The sequence below is a fragment of the Podarcis bocagei genome (assembly GCF_964188305.1).
Source record: "Podarcis bocagei genome assembly, chromosome: 6".
In the NCBI taxonomy this organism is placed as follows: Eukaryota; Metazoa; Chordata; class Lepidosauria; order Squamata; family Lacertidae; genus Podarcis; species Podarcis bocagei.
The window spans coordinates 55,525,289-55,552,963 of record NC_138130.1 but is presented as its reverse complement, the minus strand read 5'-3'; the positions used below and the strand labels follow the sequence as shown (position 1 = coordinate 55,552,963).

General features: G+C 41.4%; 1 protein-coding gene across 2 annotated transcripts in view; it reads right to left on the bottom strand.

The window, feature by feature from the left end:
- Positions 1-19,102, bottom strand: part of SCAF4 (SR-related CTD associated factor 4) — a 46,811-nt gene extending 27,709 nt beyond the window's left edge. Inside the window, exons 1-5 of one of the 2 annotated variants that reach the window (XM_081199524.1) lie at positions 18,867-19,102; positions 3,679-3,762; positions 3,236-3,280; positions 1,854-2,015; positions 814-949 (exon numbers count right to left, since the gene is read on the bottom strand). In XM_081199524.1, the coding sequence (XP_081055650.1) occupies positions 814-949; positions 1,854-2,015; positions 3,236-3,280; positions 3,679-3,762; positions 18,867-18,896 (457 nt within the window). In that variant the 5' untranslated portion in view covers positions 18,897-19,102. The remainder of the gene's footprint in view (positions 1-813; positions 950-1,853; positions 2,016-3,235; positions 3,281-3,678; positions 3,763-18,866) is intronic. The other variant, XM_081199523.1, reaches the window with a different exon arrangement.
- Positions 19,103-27,675: the final 8,573 nt, after the last annotated feature.

Here is a 27,675-nt window from a genome sequence, read left to right as displayed (position 1 = left end):
GGATTCAATCTTATGGACCAGGGAAAGCCTGGGCAAAAAGGTATGTCAACACAAGATGCCAGAAACATGTAACAGATTATGGTTCACATATGGCAGAGGGAAGGACATTTCACAGTGGTACCCCCTACCCGTACGGGCCAGTCGTGTCCGACTCTGGGGTTGCGCGCCCATCACGCTTAAGAGGCCGGGGGCCAGCGCTGTCCAAAGACACTTCCGGGTCACAAGGCCAGTATGACAAGCTGCATCTGGCGAGCCAGCGCAGCACACGGAAACGCCATTTACCTTCCCGCTAGTAAGCGGTCCCTATTTATCTACTTGCACCCGGGGGTGCTTTCGAATCTAAGGGGTGCCCCACTTATACATGGATGCCTAAATGTCAAGGCAAAATGACAAACCATTTCTGGTAACAGAATATGCTGTATAGTATCCAAATCATTGTGTATTTTATTTATTAGGCCATCTTAATATTTTCAGCCAGACTCATCAAGATGGGTAGAAATGGGTAGAAATAATTCTATTCAAAACATGGGAAGAACAAAAAAAATGTTTTCGCAGTACAATCCTAAACATACACATGAATAAGAAAGTCAACCAAAAGGCTCTTCACAGCGCTCTTATTCTATAATACAATCACTTAGCCAAAACATGAACTTTATCATATTTTTAACACCAAGAGTTACAACAACAAAAATCTATCTCCAACTTTTGCTTGCAATTAATTCAGCCCATTCTATGCAGATTAAAGCAAATAAAGTCTGAGTTTGACAACATAGGCCCATAACAGAAAATAATGTTTTAACTAAGATTTCCTACCTTCATTATTAGTAGTATCTTCAGTCATTGAAGCAGTACTGCTAGCTCCTGCTGCCATGTCGAGGAGAGGTTGAATTATTTCTATTTTAAACACTCCATTTTTCTGCCATAAGTTGAGGACACGAACTATCTTACTCTGTTCAAAGAAGAGATGTGTAAGTACACTTTTAAAAATCTTCATTTGCTTAATCAAAGCTTAGGCAGTGTTCAGACAATACTGTCCCCTGCTTCAGTTTTATGCATCATGAGATCAGGTAATGGACACATGCACTTTGTTTACTATCACCTAAACAAATGTGAGACATCCGAGTTCAGATATCTTCTGTTCAGGGAGACAAAACAAGGTGCATTGAAACCAATCAATCTCACAATGCGCAAAGATGAGAGCACAAAAATGCCATCTGAACAAGGCCCTAGTCCTTGCATGCACACACACAAAAAAGAGATTAGTACAGTACAAAACTTTTATACTTTGTTTCCTATGCTTTGTAACATTTTGTGACTTCTCCAGGAAATGACTGTGGACATGAGCAACAGTGAGAAGGAATGGAGAGATCAAATCCCATACAATATTTTTCATGACACACTTTATGGACCTCCGAACTTAGTAAATGATGGCTACTTTATTCTATTCTAGACGTGGGAATCAGTTTTGTCAGCATAATACATACAAGCAGCAGGAACCCAAGCCTGTTCTAAGTCACCAGCCACATCTAGTTTGTGTTGCAGCTTTACTATCAAATAGAATAAAATCCAGCTCACATGGCTTTCTACACAGAAGAGAAAAGTTCCTCCATAAGAGCTTTTAGTCATGAAGTGGTGAGGAAGAAGGGCCTCAAAAATTTAAAAGCCAACTAGAAAAGAAACATTCAACATCAAGGCCTCATTCAGAAATAGTATCCAACAACAATGTGTATTTGTACAGGGTAGACCAAATATAGTAGGATCAGAAGATATTCATTTCTCTCTCTCTCTCTCTCTCTCTCTCTCACACACACACACACACCCAAGTCAAAATGCTACAAGAAGTTGAGTTATACCTTGTCTTCTGTTGGACAGAGATATAAATACTGGAATGTGGCTGTTATATTTTTACAGAATCTTGGCCCAAAAACATCCTTATCTGTTCCAAATTGATGACGAGATTGACGAACAATAGAGTCAATAACATACAATCCAGGAACTTTGTATTCTGGTTTACACTAAAGAGAGAGACAGACAGAAAGTCATATAAGTAATATACATTTTATAAATCCTAACAGTAAGCTCTGTATGATCATATTAGCATGAAGCTAAAAGGTGCCATACAACACTATAGACATTCCACTATATTTCCTGGAATTTGAACGTAAGTGCTATTCACTTTTTAAACACTGATCTCAGAAATCCAGTCACATATCAGGCAAGATATGCACTTTAAAAATATGCCTATGAATATACATTAATTTGACTCAGTGATGGTTATTTTTTATAATGATGTCATAACTACGATGTTTGAATGTACATCACCAAATGTTTTTAAATGACTTGGCAGTTCAAAAAGACTCTCACAAAAATAAATAATCAATGTACAATAGAAGAAGCAGACTAAGCCTGCCCCAACATGCCCTGCCTTCGTATTAGTTGCATGTTACCTAGATCACAGGCAGAACTGACACAGCTAAGGTCAAGTATGTAGGCCCTATGTCCCAAAAACTCAGTAACATCAACGTTTTCTGGCATCTAGAGATGCAAGAAGGGGAGATCCATACACAAGCTTTGCAATTCGTTTTCCAGCTCCCAATCTAGGCAGGCTAAACTTCCTCATCTCCTCTTATGCCTTGTGTGCTTACTTCTTCTTGCAGGTGTGTGGTGTATTAGTTTAGTGGTGGTTAGAATTAGCTAATTCTCCCAAACAAACAAACAAACAAACAAACCCAAACAGCAAAGTTGCAACCTGTGCACATTTAACTTGCATGATCAAAACTTTACATGCTTGGCGGCCAGCCAGCTGGTATCACACAAGTTAAAGCACAGAAGGCAGAGAGTCTTGCTTGCCAGGCTCTGGGAAGATCTCACTCTGGGAAGCTCCTGCAAGATCTTGCCTTGTTGGGAGGGGGGGGGGGAGGCCCATGCTTCCAAAAAGTACAAATGATCACACGGGAGTGGTTTTGTGATTTTTCCAACTACACAATTTTGGCTTTACATACAATCCCCCAGAACAAATCCCCATGTAATATGCTATCTTTCTGCACAGTTATGGAGCTATTACCATTGCCATAATTAATATATGCAGTTGCTGAGTGATTTCCCATAGAACTGCTAGATGCACATATTTTTATTGTGTCTGCTCTAAAAAAAACAAACCATTTTTTTTGGGGGGGGGAGAGAATGTAAATTGCTGAATCATCTGTATATACAACTTAATAAATATTTCATTTACCTTTTTTATAAACTTCTCTACAATCTGGACTACGTGTTTGTAAAGCTGAAAGAGAATCAAAGAACATTTGAAATGTTTAATTTCATATGTTTAAGAAATGTGAATTTGTTTACCTTAAACATTAGCATATAAACTCATATCAAACTAAGCAGAAGGAAATATATCATAGGTCATTTTATTAAACTAGTCCCAACCTGCATTTATAACTATCTCAAAATCATCTCAAAGGAGTGTTTGAAATGGAGTTATTTTTAAAAATTACTTTGACAGTGATAAAAGTATACATTAAAAGCATTATAATTAAAATTATTCAGTATCTGTAAAATATTAGTGAGAATGACTCTCAGTCCATGTGATCTTTGAAAAAACACAGAACATGCTACAAATGTTCAAACCTTTTGAAATTTAGTACAAAATAAAATAAATACTCTTTACTATCTCACCTTAATAGCTTTGATGGCAGCTTTAGTAATAAGAATCATCTTTGCACGAGAAATAGGAGGTTTCATCTCCATCAATGAGAAGAGCTAACATGGTGGGGTGGAGAGAAGAAGAGAAACCAAAAATCGTAAAACACAAGTAACTGAAATGCAAATTTGTTACTACACACCTTTTGATGAACTCTTTCCATCCCAGTTAAATGCTAAATAGCTCCAGAACTAAAAACTAATTACCGTAGTTCAAATAACAGTGCAAGTTGTAAAGCTATTTCTGAAATTATGTCACACTTAGAAAGTGGCATATGTTCCAAACTGCACCCATAAAATGTTATAAAAATGGCAGATCAGACTATTCTGTGCTCTTCATATGAAGCTGAAACCTGTATCTCAGGCAATTCTCCAGACTTTTGTAGTCAAAATGCACTCTAGTCTTTGCCACCACTCAGGGGACTGCAGGTGTACAGTGGTGCCCCGCAAGACGAATGCCTCGCAAGACGGAAAACTCGCTAGACGAAAGGGTTTTCCGTTTTTTGAGCTTCTTCGCAAGACGAATTTCCCTATGGGCTTACTTCGCAAGACGAAAAACGAAAACGTCTTGCAAGTTTGTTTCCTTTTTCTTAACACCGTTAATACAGTTGCGACTTGACTTCGAGGAGCAACTCATAGAACGCGGTGTGGTAGCCTTTTTTGAGGTTTTTGAAGACTTTGGTGATTTTTGAAGCTTTTCCAAAACTTCTTTTAAACTTTTAAAACTTTTTTTTGGGGGGGGTGGATTTTGGGTTGGGGTGTTTGGAATTCAAGGACTTGGTGTTGGGGAGGGTTTTGCAAGAATCTGGAAGCTTGTGTGTTTTTTCTGCATTTTTATGATTTTCTGTGACCATTGGGCCACTCTGCGGTTTTTTTTTTAAAAAAAAATCTGGATTTGAATTTCTGTGTGGTGGGTGGCTGGGGGAACAGTTGAGGAGGGGTTTGCAAGAATCTGGAAGCTTGTGTGGTTTTTTTCTGCATTTTTATGATTTTCTGTGACCATTGGGCCACTCTCCTGTTTTTTTAAAAAAAATCTGGATTTGAATTTCTGTGTGGTGGGCAGCTGGGGGAACACTTGGGGAGGGGGTTCTTCAGGAAGAAGCAAAGAGTGGAAGAGGAACCTTCTTCGAGTTGCCCCCCAGAGTCTTAGAAAATGTACTGTACACTTTGTTGATTTTTAAATGTTTTTCTGTCATGTTTAGAAACTTAATTTATTGTTCCTTCAATTTTTGAAATGCTCTTTACAGTATGTGTGACTTTAAAGAGCACTTAATAAACTCTTGTTGTACCAAATTTGGCTTTGTTTGGACTTTTTTGACCATAGGAACGCATTAATTGAATTTCAATGCATTCCTATGGGATTTCGTGCTTCGCAAGACGAAAAATTCGCTAGACGAAAAAACTCACGGAACGAATTAATTTCGTCTTGCGAGGCACCACTGTACACCCGTTGTCCATTGTGTTCCTCATCCATCTGCCTTCAAAGAAGCATTGACAGTGAGCATGTTTCCCCTACCCTGCCAAAAAGGACACACTGCTCCAACTTCCTGTTCACCTGGGACTGCAGAGCTGAAAAGAAGCACCTTCTGGCATTTACCAGCAGACAGGGGACAAAGGGCTGATGGGTTGTGAAGGGTTTTTATGTTTTTGTGTGAATGTTTTATTTTAATATACTAGAATCTGCTTTGAGGATCATTCAATTGAAAGGCAGGATAGAAATCTTATAAATAATGAATTAATAAAACAACAGGAACTCACATGAGAGGGTGCAGGAGTCCCAAAATATATTTGGGGGGGGGGGGAATTAAGGAGGCAATCTCCACCCTCACCCCACCCCAAAAAAGGAAACACAGCTCATTGAGGACTGAACATGCTCAGTTGCCACAGAATGCTGAGGGGGAGCAGCTGGAAGTCTGAACAAAAGCACTAGGCACTGCAATGTTTTGTCCCAAAGGTTCCCTCAAATAATCAAGTGCCTATCAGTTTGGAGGTGAAATGGGACCAACCAAAAACAAGATATAGGTTTCTACATATTCTGGGAACTCCCTAGGAACACAGAAGTATTTAAATTTGTAAACTAAACTAACAATAAAAAGAATTCAAAACCCAGAAAACAGGCTGCCAATGGTTTCTGAGCTTCCAAGACATCCAGAATGCCAAGATGGCAGGTGAGGAAGAGAGAAAGAAGCATCAATTGGCCGGCTCAAGTTCCTAAGAGCTTTGTCTTCTGGGAGTGGGGAAACTAGGGTTGCAGAGCTTATATATGCCATGAGGTTATAAAAAACCTCCCTTCCCTCCACTATGTAGGGATGTTTTGTAACTTTCGTAATATATAATGCCGCAATATATAATGGAAGCAGGCATTTAGGAAAAAATGAAGACAGTAATGATGCTAGTTTCCAGACATGCTGCTGTATATCCTCTTGGGGAAAAGAGGCCAGCTAACAAGAAAACAATCTCAGAAAGCAAGAGATTCAACAGAAAGAGAGGCACCAAATTTCAGCAGAACAGTTAGAAGCAGGACTAAGATTTAGACAAATCCCCAGTTATAACTTGCCAGTCTAAATCCATAATAAATATTGATACGAGATCCTCATACACTGTAAATAATTAAAAAGCTACCACACATTGTTAGACAAAAGTTTACTTTAATAGCTTTTTATTCATTTACAGTAGCACACTTGAATCAAAATAGCCTCAATAAATTGTGTCCTTAAGTTTGTCCTCTAAAACTGCCTAAGGATTAACTCAACCAAAGCTCTCATTTATACATTTATTGTTAAAGTCTACAGCTCCCCCCTCTTTTTGTAATATCATGTTGGTATTTAGAGGCTAGAAGAACAGTATTCAATGGTTTTACATTAATATACAAATGCCAAAGTAAAAAAGCCATGCTGTTAAAAGACATCCGCCTTCAGCTAAGTAAGAGATTAGTAGAGGCAACTCTCATTTTGTGTACATCACTGCAAACCCAGAAGTAGCAGGAAAAGGGGGCATAATGGGGCAGGGTGGCCAGAATGGGGCAGGTTTTTGTGTACTCCGCCAACATGCACAATGACTTGGAACTGAACTCCCGTGTAAAACAGGTGTTGCCTGTGCTACCTATGTTTGTGTCCAAAACCAGTCCACCATCACATAACGGCTGTCAGTGCAAGTACTTCACTCCTAAACCAAATTTAAAAAATCAACATTCCTAATAGCAAACTCAGGTTGCTTAGTACCAACAAAACAGGAGCCAAAACAGGACCACTGAGAAACTAGGGGTTTCTCAGCAAACTGAGGTAAAACCCAATGATCACAGAAGTACATTTTGCACAACGGGGGAAGGGGAACGACACAACAGCCCAGCAGCAAACTCATATTGTGTGCCGTATGGGGGTGGGGGAACAAGAGAACAAAAAGAAAGGGTATATCCTTGGCTTTCTAGACTATCGAACCACTGCTGAAAGAATAAAGCCAGGATAAGATCACATACTTGTCTAAAAATTAAGAACCTTACCATTTTAGGATCAGATTAAACATTAAAAGGGCCATGTGGCTGCTTGCTGAGAGCTACATCCCCACTTTTCCCCAGTAGCATCCTGTAGATGAAGATGCATGGCATCATCATGCTCATATTTCCTGCCCCACTCTACTAGAAGTCACACATCTTCAGCAGTATACAGTGGTACCTCGCAAGACGAATGCCTCACAAGACAAAAAACGCGCAAGACGAAAGAGTTTTCCGTTTTTTTAGCCGTTCCGCAAGACGAATTTCCCTATGGGCTTGCTTCGCAAGACAAAACGTCTTGTGAGTTCTTGTGAGTTTGTTTCCTTTTTCTTAAAGCCGCTAATAGCTGTGCTTCGCAAGACGAAAAAACCGCAAGACGAAGAGACCCGCGGAATGGATTAATTTCGTCTTGCGAGGCACCACTGTACAGACAACCAGTACAATTCTTGTAAAACCCGTGTTATACAGTTACAATGGTACACTGCTCAGCATTCTGAAGGCTGAATTCTGCATTAATTGCAGCTTCCAAAGTTGTAGCTTCTTCAAAAATAGCAGCATATACAGAACATAATACAAACAATAGTCGTGTCCGACTCTAGGGTTGCGCGCTCATCTCGCTCAAGAGGCCGGGAGCCAGAGCTGTCCGAAGACACTTCCGGGTCACGTGGCCAGCGTGACTAAGCTGCATCTGGCGAGCCAGCACCAGCGCAGCACACGGAAATGCCGTTTACCTTTCCACTAGAAAGCGGTCCCTATTTATCTACTTGCACTTTGACGTGCTTTCGAACTGCTAGGTAGGCAGGAGCTGGGACCGAACAACGGGAGCTCACCCCGCCGCGGGGATTCAAACCGCCGACCTTTCGATCGGCAGGTCCTAGGCTCTGTGGTTTAACCCACAGCGCCCCCCCGCGCCCCCTTACTAATGCATAGGTTAACATAAGAACACAAGAACCTGCAGAACCAGGCCAATGCCCATGTAGTCCAGTATCCTGTTCTCACAGCGACCACCCAGATTCCTATGGAAAGCCAAAAAGCAGAACCTGAATGCAGCAGTGATCTCTTCACTTGCAATTCCCAGGAACTGGCATTCAAGGTCATACTGCCTTCAACAGCGTATGTAAGTTACTGTGGCCAGGCTAGCTCAGTCCATAAACAGCAGGACCTGACAAAACAGCTATAGCTGGAAAAAGGCACCACGTGCCACCAATGCCACCCAGCATCAAGAGCCAATGCTGGAACCAGGAGTACCTCAAACTATGAACCTACTCCTTCAAGGCGACTGCAATCCAATCTGTAACAGGTTGTCCATCTACTTCCCAGACACATGAGCTGCCTACACACACACACACACACACACACACACACACACACACACACACACACACCCTCCATCTCAGGATTCAGTCTCAGTTTAAAATTACTCACTTTTATTAACATCCCAGAATAATCTACAGGAGTCAAAATCACTATATAAGCTTATAAAACCCCAGTATATACATAACTTTAAAAAACCTTTGTTTTCCAGTTATAACATTCAGTTACCCAGCAAAACTTAGTTGTTTTAATCATTGGTAAGATTTTGCACAAAATTTACAAATTTGGATTGGGGGCTCTTTGTGGCCTCAATTTCATCTACAAAATATATGCAAACCACCAGCAACGTCACTCTGAACAAGAGGCCAGATTTAAGGGTAATGATCAAATATCTTCCTTCAAAAGAACCAATAAAGCCCTCAGAAAGCCCCCAATTACCTGTGTGAGAGAATGTGGAACCTGTGTGTGTCCTGTAGCTTATGTTTACCAAAATCCTTCCCATAATGTTTCATGCCATATGAGAATGTTGCAGTAACAATTAGTCCTATTCAGAGCAAGGCATCCAATGAGGCAATATGTACCCTAGCATGGCATAAAATTCTGGTTATGATTCCACCAGAAACTAACAACTCATTTACAGGGTTCTGCATGGAATAAAAGTGAGACTTTTTTCACCAGCATGCCATTACCAAAGGAATTAGCAATGAAAAGCTTAGGTCTGACTAGTACACTGAAAACCAGAACACTCTCTCCCCCCACCCCGCAGTTCTTTCTTACTGAGAATTGTCAGCATCAGCAGTTTTAATGTCTGTTAAAGGACCGTGATTCTCCTTTCTTCAATGCATATTGAGCAATTTCAGACCAGAATGCCAAGCCTGAGATTGTTCTTTATTATAATAAAACTAAAGGTGACATAAGATGGTTTTCATACCCTTCCATGATCCAACTGTAGCCAAAGGTGGGTTTGTTTTTCCAAATACTTTAAAGTATATGTTTAAATGCACGTTTTGGGAAAACTGAACAAACCACAATGGTATGAACATCCCAAAAGAGGTTTCTTCTCAGTAGGCCTTACCCCAAGGTCAATACCAACTTTGGGATGTGTCTAGAAACATGGTCAGCTTACCTGGAACATCAAGACAGGCAGCCTCAGAAACGGAAGGCCTGCTTTCCATTGCTAGCATCTACAGAGAAATGTGTCATCTCTGGAGTGAATGCAATGACAGAAAATCAGAGCCACGCTGTTTTATGCAATGTTTTTCTGTCCTACACACGCCATTGCAAAACGTGACGGTGCATATATTGCTCAAGCAGTATGTACTATGACTGCCAGTTCTATAAAATGTTTTTGTTATTACATGTAATTTTGTAATTACTTATTATTGCACTGCTATGGTGATATATCATTTTCGTTTAGTCGTGTCCGACTCTTCGTGAACCCATGGACCAGAGCACGCCAGGCACTCCTGTCTTCCACTGCCTCCCGCAGTTTGATCAAACTCATGTTCGTAGCTTCGAGAACACTGTCCAACCATCTCGTCCTCTGTCGTCCCCTTCTCCTTGTGCCCTCCATCTTTCCCAACATCAGGGTCTTTTCCAGGGAGTCTTCTCTTCTTATGAAGTGGCCAAAGTATTGGAGCCTCAGCTTCACGATCTGTCCTTCCAGTGAGCACTCAGGGCTGATTTCCTTAAGAATCGATAGGTTTGATCTTCTTGCAGTCCATGGGACTCTCAAGAGTCTCCTCCAGCACCATAATTCAAAAGCATCAATTCTTCGGCGATCAGCCTTCTTTATGGTATGCATACGATGGTACAATACTGAAGTTCTTAAAACTGTGGGGTTACTTAGTTCCAACATACTGTCAGGTTTTGTATCTTTAATTATAGGGTATCCTTCACCTTGATAACTTATGTGCACTGGTTTTTACTTGAAAATGGTGTCATGCTTAATAACTTCCACCAGGTTTATTTGCATCACTTCCTAGATGTACATTTAATCTCAAACCCAGATTGAAAGTCAGTATTTCTATCAACTGAGGGTTAATCATCTGCGTTCCCCACTAAACAAATTAATCAAGATAAAAACCACACTGCCAGTACATATTCAAGTGCAACAGCAATACTGAGTTAGTTTTCACTGCTCTGACTTCCACACATTTTTAGAAAATACTCCTAATCAAAGCTAAACGGATTAACAACATTCCCCAAGTGTCTGTTATGGTATCAAAAGTATGTTCCTCCAGGTACTGCTAGTGAGACTAATACTTTTAAGATAGACTTCCATTTTCTCCTGCTGTTGCTCTACTGACAGTGAAATCTTGCATTGTAATAACAAGCTTTCAAGATTAAGAAAACTGCTATATTCAGATGAGTGGAAGATGAGGGAAATGGAAGAAATCTCTCTCCTACACAATGCTAAGGTGGCATGAAGGAAATCTCTTTCTCCTCCCACCCTATACCACTAGGAATGAGAAGAGTGAGTCACTGAGGAGCAAAGTACAGTATGAGATGCAGAATCTAGGGTCATCCAGTGAAGCTGAGAGATTCAGAACAGAAAAAAGGAAGTATTTCTTTGCACGGCAGATACATAATTTGTGGAATTCACTACCAGAAGGTGTAGTGATAGCCACCAACTTGGATAGCTTTAAAATGAAATTAGATAAATTTATAGAGGATAAGGCTACGAATGGCTACTTGTAGTGATGACTATTGCCTCCAGTCTTGGAGGTAGCATTTATATTAATATCAGTTGCTGGGGAACATGAGTGGAAGAATGTTATTGCACTTGTGCCCTAATTGTTGACTTTCCATAGGATTCTGCTTGTCCATTGTAGAAACAGAATGATGGTTTAGACTGATACAACAGGGCTCTTACGTTCTTTCGAGGGCAAGCATCTGAGTCAGGGATTATTTGATCTGAGTGGAAGAAGCAGCTGCAGAAAAAGAATTGTCTGGAGAGTACATTTAGGATCTAGTCAAACTTCCTTGTTGTAGAAAAAAGCCCTCTGGTCTGTGAGCTGAGGAAATGTGATCACAGCTGGGGAAGCTTGCTTCTCAACTGTAGGAAAAAGGATATGTGAGGATTGAAGCTCTTCCACTTCCTGGTTCAGCCCTGGGTGTCCTATCTTCACAAATCCAAAAGTGATACAAGATGGAGTAATGCTTCGAAGGTAATGACATGATTTTTAAGGAAATATAGATTTGCAAGGAATCCCTGCTCTTTGAATACTAAATATGAAAGGACAGTTGCAGTAGTTCACTTTGGGGCATGCATGGGGTTCAGGATGCATAAGTTGCTTAGCTTTGGGAGGAGGGCACAAGGTTTTTACATTATTTTGTGGTCAAAGAGAAACAGAAACTCACCAAAGGATCGCTGGGGGGAAAACAGCCTCAGTTTGTAAACTCCGTCTTCCGTTCTCCAACAATGGAGTGCGGGGCCGGAAGGGGGCCAGCGATCGACTGCAATCAACCAAAACCTTGCAGGGATTGACCAGTAGATCACGAATGACCTGTTGGACATCCCTGCTTTACAGTATTTCAATTAAAACAGCAAAAATTGTACTAAAAAAATGAGACTACCTCCTCTTCCGTATATTAATGAGGGAAGCAAGACTCCAAACACCCTACAGAACCTTTAACTACCATAATGCACTCTATGTGGAGCTACCTTTTAAGAGTTTGAAAACTCCAACTGGTGCATGGGTACTGACAATGACAGTGTCCCTGGGTCATTTAGCACCTCTCTTGAAACAATTGTACCTATTTGTTACATAGTCTAATTGATGATGAATTTTGACATATAAAGCCCTAAACACTTTTTAACAGCTTTGAGCTTTTTGAGGTGTGTTTTTTTTAATTAATCAATGTGTATAAATTTTATTATTTCAAACCAGCTTAGGGCTCAACTACCTGAAAGAACACCTCTCCTGCCCAATTATATTCTGTTCTGGATCTGAGATCACCAGACACACAGTTTTATGTTACAGTATCACCAGTGGAAGTTTGGTTGGCTGGAAACCAGAACAGGGCTTTCTCTGCAGTGGCATCCTGGTTCTGGAATGCTCTCTTGCCTGAATTCAGGCAGGCTCCTACACAGAGCTGTTTTCAGTGACAGTTTAAAACATTTCTGTTCTTCCAAACCTTTGAACAACAGCAGTGAGCTTTTATTTTTGTTTTCAGATACTAGAAATACTGTGGGGTGTTTCTTTTTTTTTTACTATTTATGCTTAAAGGTTTTTATTCATTTACTGTTGTGGTTATCTACTGAATTTTTTACAAAAAGTACATATTCTGTAACATTAGGGTAAGGGTTTAGATATAGGTTTTTAAATCTATCTTTCTATAAAAATACTAATCTAGGAATATTGGCAATAATCAGAGCTAAGCTATGTTCAGAAGTTCCTGGTTAAACTGTCACCTGTCCTGTGCCATAATATTCCCATTCACCCTGAGTACCCTCCCCCCCTTATAGTTGTAAAGGATTACATAAAGCAAGACATATATAGTATTTTGAACAGTCAAAACTAGTATACTAAGAGAAGATCCACACTATATTTTAAAGTCCACGCAACACACGACTTCCTCCAAAGAATTTTGGGAATTGTAGTTTTGCCCTACAAAACTAGCTAGAATTTCTATCACCCTTAAGAAACTATAGCTCCCAGCATCCCGCAGAGAGTCATGTGCTTTAAATGTGCATTGGATGTGCTTTAAATGTATTATGCAGATCTGCACGAACACATAAGTATTAGTATTGGTTCAGCATTCTGTATTCAAGCAGAAACAACCAGATACTTCTAAACTATCAACCAGGGCTTAAAAGCTACAGCCTTAACCCACTGCTCACCTCCCCAGCAACTGGTGTTCAAAACCACCCTGCCCATAAATGTGGACCTGTCATTTTTTTATTATAGCAAATATTGTTGACAGACCAGTCCTCCATAAATTTCTCCAGTGCCCTTTTAAACCATCCAAGTTGCGGGCCATTTCAACTTTTGATAGCAGCGAATTTAATACTTTAATAAAATGTTGTGTGAAAATGCACTTCCTTTTGTCTGTTCAAAATCTACTGTCAATCACTTTTACAGCTCAAACTCGAGTTCTATTATTATGAGGGGGTAAAGTTTCTATTTGTTCTCACCAAAGTATTACTGATGTTTCAAAAAACAAACCACCAGACATATTTAGTAAGCCCTAAGAGATGGGAAATCATCACTATTCAACAAAGGTTTTCACTTCCTACAGAACACAGGGCACAGTTCTGAAAACAGAAGACTGTTCAAGACATGATGACAAGCTAGAGGACATTTAGGTATGAAAATGGTTGAAGTTTTTGTTATTTATTTATTACCTGTCCTTCACCCTAAGGTCAGATCACATTAAAACACAGTATTAAAAACAGCTTAAAACAACTTACAATAACAATAATAAAGTGTGTCCTAAAATATACAACTCATGTCAAAAGCCAGGATAGAGGTGGCTCTTTAGCATTCATTCTCCAGAAGCTGTATAATGAAGGTAACAGACACACCGCTATGGGGAGAGTTCCACAGCTTCCAGGCCGCCACCATCACCCTGCTGATCTCAGCACTTAAGAGGGTCTGTAAGGAAGGAGGCAATCTTTCAGGTATTTGGGGCCTGAGTCATTTAGTGCTTTAAACACTAATGTGAGTGCCTTGAATTAGGCCCAGAAATGAACTGGCAACAAGTGCACTTGGCTTAAATCAGGGGTTATACGAGATCTAAATGGACCCCAACCAGTAATCTAGCTGTTGCATTTTGGGCCAACTGAAGCTTTGTGGTCAGCTTCAAGAGCAGTCCCATGCAGAGCTCATTGCAAGAATCCAATCAGGAAGTTACTAAAGCATGAAGTACAGTGGCCAAGTAATCTCTGTCCAAAAAGGATCGTAGCTGGCAAACCAGCTGGAGTTGAAAACAGGCATTCCTAATCTCCAATATTCCCTGTCTCCAATGTTGAATCCAGGAGCACTCCAGAACTGTTAAATCTGTTCCTTCCAGGGGAAGCCACTTCCCCACCTCTTAGACAAAAGAACCTGGGGCACATAACACCTTACTGTGTTCAGGATTCAGTCTCAGTTTAATAGCCCATGTCCAACCCATTACTGCCTCCAAGCACTGGTCTAACACCTCAGCCACCTCTCCTGATTCAGATGAAACAGAGAGCTAGCGTTAAATAGAGCTAAAAAAACAAATCCTAACAAACAGAATGACAGATTTTCATTCTAGGGAAAATAAGATGGAAGGCAAGTGTAAATAGGCTGCTATCAGCTTCCAAATAGTATTAAAAATGATAAAACTATTGTTTTTTTAATTGCATAAGGAAAGAAACAGAAAATGTTTTAAATATTTATTTATATTTTATTTATTAAATGTGTATACCACCCTTCATCTGAAGATCTCAGGATAGTTCACAGAATAAAACCACAAAGTACATAATAAAAACAAGAACAAAACAAACCAGTACCCCCACAAACACAATATAGCAAATATAGGAAGAGGTTGCAATTAGGAAATAGGTTTTGCCTTCCCCACCTTGCAATACCACAAGTGCTGCACCATTTGTGTTAATTTATTTAACAACCAATTGCCAACCATATCCTAACTATATTTATCCCCAGCACAAAAATGTTATCTATGGTATTAACAAAAAGCACTATATATAATACAACAGATATTACAGCACCTTATATTAACTGCTGTCAGCAGGAAGTATCCAAAACCAGTACCTTCAGATATCACCACTGGAATACCCACTGTTCTGTTACTATTGTGTGTTAGATACGAGCATCCCCAGAAGCATCCAGATTTCAAGTAAACTATCACCTAATTCTATTTCTGTTACCCCAAGAGCAGGGGTAGGCAACCTAAGGCCCATGGGCCGGATGCGGCCCAATTGCCTTCTCAATCTGGTCTGCGGACAGTCCGGGAATCAGCGTGTTTTTACAGGAGTAGAATGTGTCCTTTTATTTAAAATCCATCTCTGGGTTATTTGTGGGGCATAGGAATTTGTGTTCATTTCCCCCCCTCCCCCCCAAAATAGCCCGGCTTACCACATGGTCTGAGGGACAGTGGGCTGGCCCACGACTGGAAAAGGTTGCTGACCCCTGCCCAAGAGGAATATAGTGTCTAGATGTCCTCCAAATGTTTTAGACTACAGCTTTAATCAGGCCCAGCCATCAGACCCTAACTATATTCAGGAATGATGGGAGTTGTAGGACAGCAACATCTAGAAATGAGTAGGGGTTCAAGCACTTCAATCACCGGGTGTTCTCCAACTTTAGAATCCCACAATATGTAAATAAATCTCACTTTATGGAAAAGAGAACACAAATCCACAACAGATGCTAGAATATGTATGTAATCTGAATTATTTGAAATTTTAAGCCCATTACTGCTCCATTTTATTTTCAATTTATACCTTATTTCTCAGGGTTTATGACAACACTTTATGACAACACAAAATATGTGATTATGGCATCTGGGCCACAGTCAGACCTAAAATGTAAACAAGCTATAAAAATGTTCAAAAAGTGAAAATCTGCACAGTAGAGCCTTTTCTTTCTCTAGTTTTGCCCCCCCCCCAATTAGACATTTTTGAGCTTTCCCAAGGAAACTTGGCAAAAAACAACAACAGCCAACATCAGCTACCATACGTCCAGATTTCCCTGGACATTTAGCCGATTTCCACCCAGACACTGCTTGCGGCTCCAATATTCTGGATACGGCAACCCTTGACAGAAAGGAGTTTTCCATAAAGTTTCTACAGTTGCAATCCAAGGTACAATTAGAATTATACTTCACTCAAACCAGTAGGATTAAGTCTAAGAATAAGTTACCAAGCATCACTATTTATTCTGGACTTGGGAAACAATCATTTTACTATTTCTCTGAAAGATAAAGCCTACACAATATACGTTCAAATGTGGGCATGTAAAATGCCACGATGGCTTGCATTTTTTCTTGTCTCTCTTTTTCTCCATTGCATTTGTACTACAATGATGCTCCACAGGTCTCATTCTTCCATTTATATCTAAACACAGAATATCAGAGCAGTACAGAGAACTCTGAAGACAGCAGCCACATACCTGTACTATGATCTCTACCAAGGTGAAGCAAAGAGGTCAGCATAGCCACTTCCTGGCTTTCTGCCATAACACAATGCATGAAGATGCAGTAGCCATTCTAACACTTAGCTGAACATTTTGAGTACAGTGGTACCTCGGGTTACATACGCTTCAGGTTACATACGCTTCAGGTTACAGACTCCGCTAACCCAGAAATATTGCCTCAGGTTTAGAACTTTGCTTCAGGATGAGAACAGAAATTGTGCAGCAGCAGCAGCGCAGCAGGAGGCCCCATTAGCTAAAGTGGTGCTTCAGGTTAAGAACAGTTTCAGGTTAAGAACAGACCTCTGTAACGAATTAAGTACTTAACCCGAGGTACCACTGTACTTCATCTCAGGAGCTCACATACAGTAATCTTAGAAAACACTCTGAAATAATACTTACTAACCCCAAGCAATTAAGCAACTGTTCATTCTCTTTATGGAAATCTTACGCAAACTATAATGCTTTTTCTAAAGTTGATGATGATAGCATTTATAAAGTTTTACATACAAATACTGAAAAGAATCCATTTGTTAATTGAACACATCCCATACACACCCAGCACATGCACTACAAGTTCTACTAAAGTTACCCAAAATACTTTTCATGCAACTGAGCATTTATAGGTCCGTGTTAAGACAAATTAGTAGTACTGGACAAGCCCCAGGTGGCAAACTGAACCTGCCACTTATGCATAGCTGTTTTGATATTTCGTATTGGGTTGTGTATGACCGAAAGAAAGACAACCAGAGGTGTGTATGGCTGTCATAATGCTGTGCTTAAATGAAGGGCAATATTATGAAGCTTAATGTACTTTTTCAGTTCTGAACATTGTTTCGTAACTGGATGTTTAACTGGAAGGCCATTGATATGCGCAAATATAAAAGCATTTACAGTGAGCAAACTTTACAGAGTTTTCTGTTCAAAAAGCATATACAGTGATTTAAACATTAAAGTCTACTTTATGTCCATGTAAACCTGCATTTATGCACACTTATCTGGTTATCTGCAGCAGAAATCACATTAAGTTGTAAATCTGCTGCAATCTTTATGTAGTTTAATAACACTTGTATCCATTTTCCAGAATACCATAGCAGTACACAGAAACCTTTTAGAGAAGTAGCAATGTTAGTCCGTTGAAACAGACTTTTATGAATGTCAACTGTTAATACACTAAAACACTAGCAGCAGCCATTCAGTTTCAATGCGATTCACCAGACACTTCAGCTTGGAATTCTTCTGGCATTCTGTTGTGAGAATATGCCCAATGTTACCTTTAAAAAGCAAGTTTCTGATGTTGGCTAGGAACTCTCTGCTCCTTGAGATCAATTCCCTCACTTTTCCTGCCCACCACAACCAGTCCTGAAAAGAAGGGGGAAATCTTCCGGATCTTCTATTCACACTCGCGCCATATGCACGATAATTTGAAAACTGTGTACGTTATCTAAGATATAATCAGTGGGATAGCTTTTATTCATCGCTAGATTCTGCAACGCAAGGGGTTCGCACAGTATCACAGAAACAGTTGGGATGGTAACTTTAAAAACAAAACTTTTTGATGGGTCGCGTAATAGGGCTGGAAATAACATGCCCTCGAGACGCCTAATCTCTTCGCACGTCCCGGATCTTCATCATCAAATGGCTGCAAGAAAAAGGCCAGAAACTTCCTCTTCACTCCGCCGCCACCCCGCACCGCGATCTCCTCGAAGTGCGCCCTCGCCCACAGACGCACACACAGGCACAAGATACTTAGGCCCCCTTCCTCCCCACCTACAGCGAAGCGCTACCCGGCACGCGCGCATTACTTCCATTCCCGGCCTCTCCCTTGGCCTACAGGGCTGACCTTAAACAGCCCGGCCGGGTCTCCCCAGCAGCCGGGCCCGGGATAGAGGACCTGGGAAGTGTGGCGAAAGTTCTTAGGCCCCCTTCGAGCTTAGGGAAGTCGCGTGCGCCGCGGAGGGGAAGGGGGCTGAGGGGAAAGCGACCCCTGAAGCCCCGCGTCACCCGACGCAGCGCCGCCGCCCACACGCCGGGCCCAGGAGAGGCCGCCGCACACCGAAGGGCGCTGGCAACTCTTTCCCGTCAGCTGCTCCGCCTCAGACCAGGCCTGCGAACTCCGGCCTCCAGTCCCAGGCTCCAGAGCGGTATCAGCGGTCGCCAGCCGCTCCCAACCCCCCACCACCAACAGCCGGGGCCTACCCGTCCCGCGCTCCCTTGCCGGGCCCCGTCCCCACCTCTTGGTTGAAGGCGTTCACAGCCTCCATGGCTGTGGCTCGGCGGCCTCTTGCTACCGCGCGCGGAGGAGCCCCGAAGGAAGCGGCGGGACGTCGTTCTCGTCGGCCTCCCGCCTTCAGGGCCTCGGCGCTAACATGTCCGTTTGGCGGCAGCCCGCAGCGCGTCTCGTTGGCGAGGCAGCCGCGCAGACTGTCTCCCCTTCAGCGGGACGGCGGCGCCCACGCCGCGAACAGCACCCTGGGATAGCGCAGGCCTCCGAGTTGCGCGCCACCCATCGGAAGAAAGGAGAGCAGCGGACCAAACCCCCGCCCCGCCCCCGGAGACGGGCATATCAACGAACAAGCGCGCGCGCGTGCGCTTGAGGAGGGCCACGTGACAGCGGTCGCCCTTTTGCCTCGTGCCCAACGCTTTCATCGCCTGTTTCCGGGCACTCCGCCCCCCCCCTCCCCGACGTCGACCTCGCTTTAAGTCTTGGGAAAGGCAGCGAGTGAATCCTCCGCGCTTTAACTGAAAAGGGTCTGGACGTTGTGCCAAAGGAAACGCGAATGGAGCCTCAGTGTTGCCCATTTCATCCCATAAAAGTCAATATTGGCTAGGGTGGGTTTTCGAAGCAAGCAGCAACCGTGGTTCCCCAGGTATCCTTGCAAGCATAAGAAGGCAACGCAGAGCAGGAGAAGAAGAGCCTTCAGAAATGTGTACAGCAGCTGAGGGGAGTAGTGTTCCTACTGTGACATAGGAAGATGACGGGCTTCTGATAAATAAATGCCCCCATTTTCATTACTCAAACTTGGGAGGGTATAGCTGCAGTTGCATAGAACTAAACATATTGAGGTTTTACTGCCTTAAAAATGCAATGGGTTCAGAAGCGACGTGTCAGACTCTCATGCTTTGTTTCCATTAGTTGTCAGCAGAATGTAACAGGGAGCCTTTAATCAGAACACTCTTCCAGTCTGTTACTGAGGCAAGACAACGGTCCAGTACATCCACTGCCACACCTGCAGATGTAAAGGAAAGGTAGAGCTGTGTGCCACCAGCACACTGCTGACAACAAACCTCAAAATTCTGCATGACCCCACCCAGTGGCTTCATATAGATATTAAACAACATGGGGGGTAGAATTGAACCCTGAGCGACTCAACAACAAGGGACCCCATGGTGCCGAATAGCACTCCCCAAGCATCACCCGTTGAAGACAACCAACCAAGCAGGATTGGAACCACAGCAAAGCAGTTCTACCCACCCACAACTCAGATAGGCTTTCCAGGAAGAAACCATGATAGATGGTATCAAAAACCACTAATAGTATGAGAAACATTAACAGAGATAGAGTACCTCTGTACTACTACTGACAGGTCATAATAAAATAATAATAATAATAATAATAATAATAATAATAGGTATTATTATTTATACCCTGCCCATCTGGCTGGGTTTTCCCAGTCACTCTGGGAAGCTCCCAACAGAATTAAAAGCATAATAAAACATCAAACATTAAAAACCTCCCTAAACACGGCTGCCTTCAGATGTCTTCTAAAAGTCAGATAGTTGTTAAATTCCTTGACATCTGATAGGAGGGCGTTCCACAGACGGGCGTAGGAAGGGGGGCAGTGGGGACGGACCTTCCCGGGTGCCCTCACTGAGGGGGTGACATTTGGTGCAGCGCCCACCCACAACTCCCAAGCCTACCCCGAGCCGTCGAGGTAAGGGCTTGCTCTGCCGCCAGCTGCAAGGTGTGCTGAGTGGCTATCCTGCACCTGGGAGGGCACCCTCCGTGCCACGCCGCCCTCAGGAGCGCGCCCTTCCTGGGCAGCACGGGCATATGCTCCACTGCTGTCCACAGGGTGGGCAGCACTACCGAAAAGGCAACCAGGGCAGTTTCTGTGCCAAAAGCAGGCCCACATTAGTCTCCTCCACAAGTGTCTGGGGTGGAATCTAGACATATATAAAAAAAATGCTGTGTAAATGCTTTTTTTAAAAAAGCATTTTGAAAAATATATTGAATTTCCCATAAACTCACCATCACCATCTAGTGTCACATTTGTATAATGCACTTAAAACACACTTAAAATGTTATATTTGCTGCTGTATAGCTGAGACTATCTGATCAGCAACCACCTGCTTAAGAATCTTGCTCAAGAAGGGGACATTAGCAACTGGCAGGTAGTTGCTTAGGTTCTCAGAATGTAGGCATGGTTTTTTAAATGTTTTTTTCCTTTTTTATTATTAAAGAGTTTCTTGATTTACAGAAGTATGTGTAATGTCTCTCGTATTTTTTCCATGTAACATTTTTAACAGTTTCATTTGTTGAGACATTAGGAAGAAAAGGGGTGGGGGAGATGGGGGGTCGGGTGGTGATATTTCTATTTTGCTTAATGTATGTAGGGTTTGGTGTCAGCATTGCTCATGCAGGTTCTCTGCTGTTCACTTATGTTCCTTTGGTGGTGAGAGAGGTTGGGGTTGGCCTAGGATGTGGTTGGTTGTTTGTGATTGGCTGTGGTGATCTTTGTTTTCGTGTGTGAGTAGGGTGGGTGGGTGTTTTGGATCAGGTTAGCCGTATTGATTTGTATGCTGTTGGTGGATTATTGTCATTGTCTTGTTGGGCAGTGTATGTGATAAAGGGGAGCCATATCGGGGTAAAGGCGTCTTCTTCTGTTTGTCCCCGTGTCAGTTTCAGTTTGTTGGTTAATTTTTCTAGTAGGCTATTTCCCATACTATTTGGTACTGTTGGTCCATGCTTACTCCCGACAGGTCTCTCCAGTGTCTGGTTATGGTGTTTCTGGCTGCTGAAAGTAGGTGGGTTATGAGTTCTTTGTGGTGTAAATGGGCATTGTTGTCTTGGAAGATGTTTAGTAGGGCCAATTCTGGGGTGATGTCTAATACTTGCTTAGTTATTTTACATATTTCTCGTATGGCTGTTGTCCAGAATAGTTGGATTTTGGGGCACTCCCACCGCATGTGTAGGTATGTGCCTGTGGAGGTGCACCCTCTCCAGCATTTTGGTGTATTTGGTTGGCAATGTAATATGCTATGCTGGGGATGGTTTCTTAAATGTTTAGTGCTTTGGCAATTGATGTGTGTAATTTATTCCCATTATCTTTTAGTTTTCCTCAGGTAACTTTCCTTTCCTTTTGTGCCTGGGTCCATGTCTATAATCCTGTTACCTCCAAAAGGCAGTTTATAAAGCTAGTAAAGCAGTCTGGTCTACAGTTCTGCAAGCGCCTAGTGTAGAAGAGTAAGATTTCTATTACTGAATACACTTTATTCAGGTTGGAGATTCAAGCCTGGGAGAAGTAATTCCTCTGCTAATCTGCTAATTCTGAAATTTGCAATATATCAAAATAGAGACTGGAATAATTCTATAGAGATTTGCTACTTTTTGACATGATCTTGTGAGTGAGATGAATCAAACAAAAATACTGAGGGAAAACTAGCTGTGGTTCACTATGGTTGTCTCGGGATGAAATGATGTGGATAACCTATTAAACTGAGTTATTCCCATGAATTCATACTGTTGCATGCCTCCCCAGTCTTCCAGGGGTCCCAGTCACTTAGCCAGGGTTCATGTTTCCTTCAGAATGTCGGACAGCGGAGGCTGTGGTGTCTTTAGGATATATGGTTTACTTACACACACATATATATAATCTGAGCCTACAACAGAGGGGTTCACAGCATTACCACCCCAAGAGGGTCTTGCTTCTCTGAAGGAATCCACAGTCTTGGATTCCAACAGAAATTAGGTATAACCCTGTCTCTTAGCTGCCCAGCCTACAGCTAGCCGGCTTCTAGCTTTTCTACCACACATACACCTCAACCCTAGCCTTTGTCTCTCTAACTACCAGCGAGTTGAAGAGGGAGGCATTTGTCATCTGCTTAGATATTAACACTTGCTGGATCAAGGAATTTAAAGGGGGCTTAAGCATACAGCCTACCCCCCCCCCCAACTCGTAACAATACACTAACTTGTAACAGTAAGTATATGAGGCGAAATGTTGGTTTAGGAATCAGCTCAGAATTGTTGTCGGCAGGTATAATCCTTTATACCCTTTACCAGCAAATATAGAAAGAAAATCTGTATTTGAAAACAGGAAGCTTACATTTGATAAACAGGCTCAGACTCGACTACTGTGAAGCATTTTGTTATGAAGACTGTGATACACACACAGGAATAATACTGCTACTTATTAACTCATAGATTTAAGGAAGTGGATACAAGAAGAAGAAGATGAGCAAAGAGGTTAATACATCTGAACATATTTGAATAGTGTTGCTCTGAAGACAACATACATATATATATATTTGATATATAGATCATTCTGTTAAATACTTATAAGTAATCTGAAAGGTTACTATTGAGTTGGATCAAAGTGATTAACAGTGCACTCCTATATGTGTCTACTCAGAAGGAAGTTTCACTGAACTTAGTTGAGACATATTTCCAAGGAAATGCAGAAAAGATTGCAATCTTAATCCCTTATAACATCTTTTGTTTCCTTAACCACTTTTTTATTTCATTTTATTAATCACATTACGGATAATATTTTAGAAAATTTTGCATACATCTTATGCTATACTGATGTGCTTTTTATTGTTGTTTGAACAAAAGAATAGCAATGGCCAGCTTGCTAAATCAAATTAATGTACAGAAAATACATACTGAATTAATATTAATAAACACCACCAGATGGCGCTTATGTACACACTGACTAAATCCTCAACCAAAGATGTTAACTTCTTTGTACAGATCCTCCTAGTGGACACTCGCACCATAAAACATGTATCTACCATGCATGCTTGGAGGTGCAATCTAGATCTGAAATATTTGGTTGGCTCTTGCTGTTTTTGTGCAAGTGTGATCTAGTTTGTGATCTTTGCAATTCCAACCCCTGACACACACACACATACACTTTCAAAAGTCGCATAAGAATTGCAGTTTAAAACATCACAGGTTTCATGTTTGTGAAATAATTATCTTCCTTTCACCAAATGGTTACAGCATGGGTTATAAAAATAGTACTACGTACATTACAATCATAAAATAAAAACCAAAAAAAATTGCTTATCCCTACTCATATACTCAGTACAAGCAAATCATAATGTGGAATTCAGTATGGTTGCTTTGAGCAAAATAAATACTAGTCCCTTCCCCTTTTGGTGGGGGGTGGGTTAGTAATCCAAGGATATTTCTCAAGTTGGAATGGGAATCATTTATGTTCCTTTGTCCTCTATTCATGAGAACTGTTCATGGCCATCAAATGTCCAGTCTCCTCTTCCAGGGGCAACCCAAGATTCATTAAAATGAAGGAGCCGTTGCTTGTCTAGCAAACCAAAATCAATCTGCAGTCGAAATCAGATTCCTTACGCCCTTGGAAAGGTGCAAGGAATGTTAGGCCCTCCCGGTGTTGCTGAACTACCATTCCCATCAGAAACCAGCAAGCAAGACCAGCGCCCAAAGACTTTGGGAGCTGTAGTTTAGCAACATCTGGAGAACCAAAGGTTCACCACACCTCCCCTAGAGAATATAATCTAGAGTCTAGAAACTCCTATATGTATTTTCTAGGAAGTGATCTTGTAAAACAGCTAGCAAAAGTGATCTACGTCAGGGTGATATTTGCAGCTTTGCAGACAAAATATATTAAATCAAGTGGAGGAATATCAGCAACTTGCTTGGGGGGGGATTCAGTCTTCGCATCTTAATTTCAGCAGTCCTGTGCAAGCGAGTAAGAGATCTCTTCATCCTTCAGTCAGCCTGTGCTTTTGGGAAACTGCACAGAAATCTCTCTCTTCCATAAATATACTTCGGTATATTTCATCCCCATAGTTACAGCAACACTTAGGTGACGAGTGGTGCCAGCACATTGTGCTCTTCCTTCTTCTGAAAGCTGAAGCAAATGCATCAAGCAGACAAATATTCTAATTCTGACGGTAACCAGGTACTATACTGTGCCTTCATTTCTTAAATGAGCCTTGTCAAGCTGTGTTATAATAAGGTGACCTTGCATCCAGTTCTGCAGGCTTTGTCTCTTTTCCACCACTAGAGAGCTACATTTAGGCCTACTGTTTCTTGGAGGCTTGTGTAAAGTGCAGAGGGGCAGAAACAAGCAAGGCTTCCTGCCAGATTCCTGTCCAAAGTAATTGGCTTGACAAGACAGCTGCCAGAATCTGTCCTGGAGGTCAAGGGGAAAAGAGAATCAGGGTGCAGTCAACTGCATTGGCTGCTGCAAGAAAAGACAAGTGATGCAATGGTGGCTCAAAGCTGATGGTATAGAGCTGGAGCGGGGTGCTTGAGGACCTCCAGATGTTGCTGGACTCCAACTCCCATCAGCACCAGCCAGTATTGTCAATGTAGTCCAAAAACCTCTGGATGCCACAAGATTCTATTCCTACCCCAGCCATCATGTGCCTTCCTTCTGAGTATTTGTCTGTACAAGGACATTTCCAGACAACCTACCTATTGTACATTCATCCTTGCACTAAAAAACAAAAATGGTGCAGTGGTTATAGAACATTGCCTTCATGCAGTAGTTATCCCACACTTCCTTTTTCTCATCACTTTGCTTAGTGCAAAAAAGTGTGATTTGGGGAGGAAGTGAATTTGTTACACCACTGCAGTGCCATTCCTCTTTATCACAGTGGTGGCTGAACCTCTCAATTTTGGTTTCTCTTTGATTCAGTTCAGTTCAGTTCTCCACATCTTCACATCAGTATGTGAATGTTTTTTTAAGTTCTCGTGAAAAATTGTCAACGTTTTTTAGCGCCAATTTTTCCTACTATATAGATTTTTACAAGCAACTTATCTTAACGTAATGCAAGTTTTCCCTAATACGCATTTTTAGGAACACCTTCCCCTAATATGCACATTTTTATCCACATTTATCAGCTGGGGAACTACATCGTAAAATTCAGACAACTGTGAAACTCAAAGGAGAGCTGGGTTTCAGTTTGCATTTGGTTTCTAGAAGTGCAAATTAGGTTGGGTCACGTTAAAATGTGAACCACACTGAAGTTCTCCTTAATCCCTAATTTGTCACAACGTAGTCGCTTTCTTGGGGGTGGATTATGAAGGCACCCTTTCTTGTGCAAAGGACATATTCCAGCATCTCCCCAAATGGGTGAGAGATCCATGCAAGAGTCTGGAAGTGACCTAAGACTGTTGTTGTTTTTAAAGTATATATGCTAAAGCTCTAATCACGTACAGGATCACTGTGGTTTGTCTGATCCTCCCCCTGCCACAGCCTCCCTAGGACATTCAGAACAACAAAATTCCACATGCATATACAAGGCTCCATTTTTACACCTGCACAAAAAGCCAGAGACATAACAGGAGTAAACAATAGGCGTACAAGCATAACAATATTGCTTGCTTGCTGCCTGTAGACAGGGGCATCATGGATGGGAGATGTGAGCTATAGCCCTAAATCTTTCTCACATTATAGTTTCCAAAGAAGTAACTCCGTTAGTCTTTTGCAGCAAAAAACAAAACAAAACAAAAAAAACCGAGAGTCTTGTGGCACCTTCAAGATAAACACATTGGGGAGGGCATAAATTATTACAGTATTTGTCATGGCATTACCTGTGAGCCCATTCCCTTGAGGAAAATTTGTAAAATCAAGAGTGTCTCAAAATATATATTTCTTTTTTTTTGGTCAACCCTTTTAAATATTTCAGATTTATAGCGTTTCACAAGTCGTACTATAGGCTTTGTTTCAAGCTCAGCATGGTAGTGTAGTATGACAGTACTTTGTTTTCAGTACTCACTGTATAGTTGCTAGGCAACTAACCAGTGGCAGCAATTTGCATGGCTCTTTGTTTGGATTTTAATATGCAGGCATTAGAGCAATCTGATGCTGGCAATATAACCAGTGACAAATAAGTTCCTTCTGCATGTCAACTTCTTCTTCCATGGTGTATGTGTGTACGTTTGTGTTTTAATTTGTTTGTGTGCAAGTTACCATATATATATTACAGTAGTGTATTTTGTGTTATAGCTTATTTGTTCGGGATATATATATATATATATATATATATATATATGAATGACATAAGCAACTGTCACTAAATTTATATTTAAAACATAAAGGAAAATGATGATATGATAGGCAAGGCATATTTAAAACATCTGCAAACCTTGTTTGTAATTCAAGTAAATTACAGGAACTGGTTTGTTCATAGAGAATAAGGAGAAATTAGTAGTTCAGAGAGAAAGAAATTGAATTGCAAGCTGCAATTATCATGTAAGGAAATCAAGTTTCTCAGTGATATGTAAAAATCATCCCATAATAATAATGAAATCTGTTTCCACTTCAGAGAAATATCCCTGTCTGTCTGAAAATCAAGGAGTCAGCAAAGAGCCAAGAGTGTAGACAAGGAGTAAACATTTTGTTGAAGTGGCAGCAGTCAGTGATGAATTAGCATCACTTTTGGCAATGCTTTGCTTTGCTTCAGACACGTTTGCAGACTCGTTGCTCCATAAACCACAGTGTGGCAGTCTTGGTAACTTGTGCTCAAAAGTTGAAGTGAAGGTGAATTGAGGGCTGTGATTAAAATAGCTCTCTCATGAAAGTGTGCATGCAGACCAAAATGGAAATTCAGAAGATAAGGATGAGTCTCTCGGCATGTGAAATGTCAACTGGCACTTCTGATTGGCATAAATAAAGGCACAAATACATGAATAACGGGGGAATTTCCTACCATAGAAAATGTTCAGCTATAATAATCAGCATGCGATGGGAAAATTCCAGAAGGGTAGCCATGTTAGGCTGTTGCAACAAAACCAACAAAAAGTATTAGGACATCTTCAAGACAGATTTA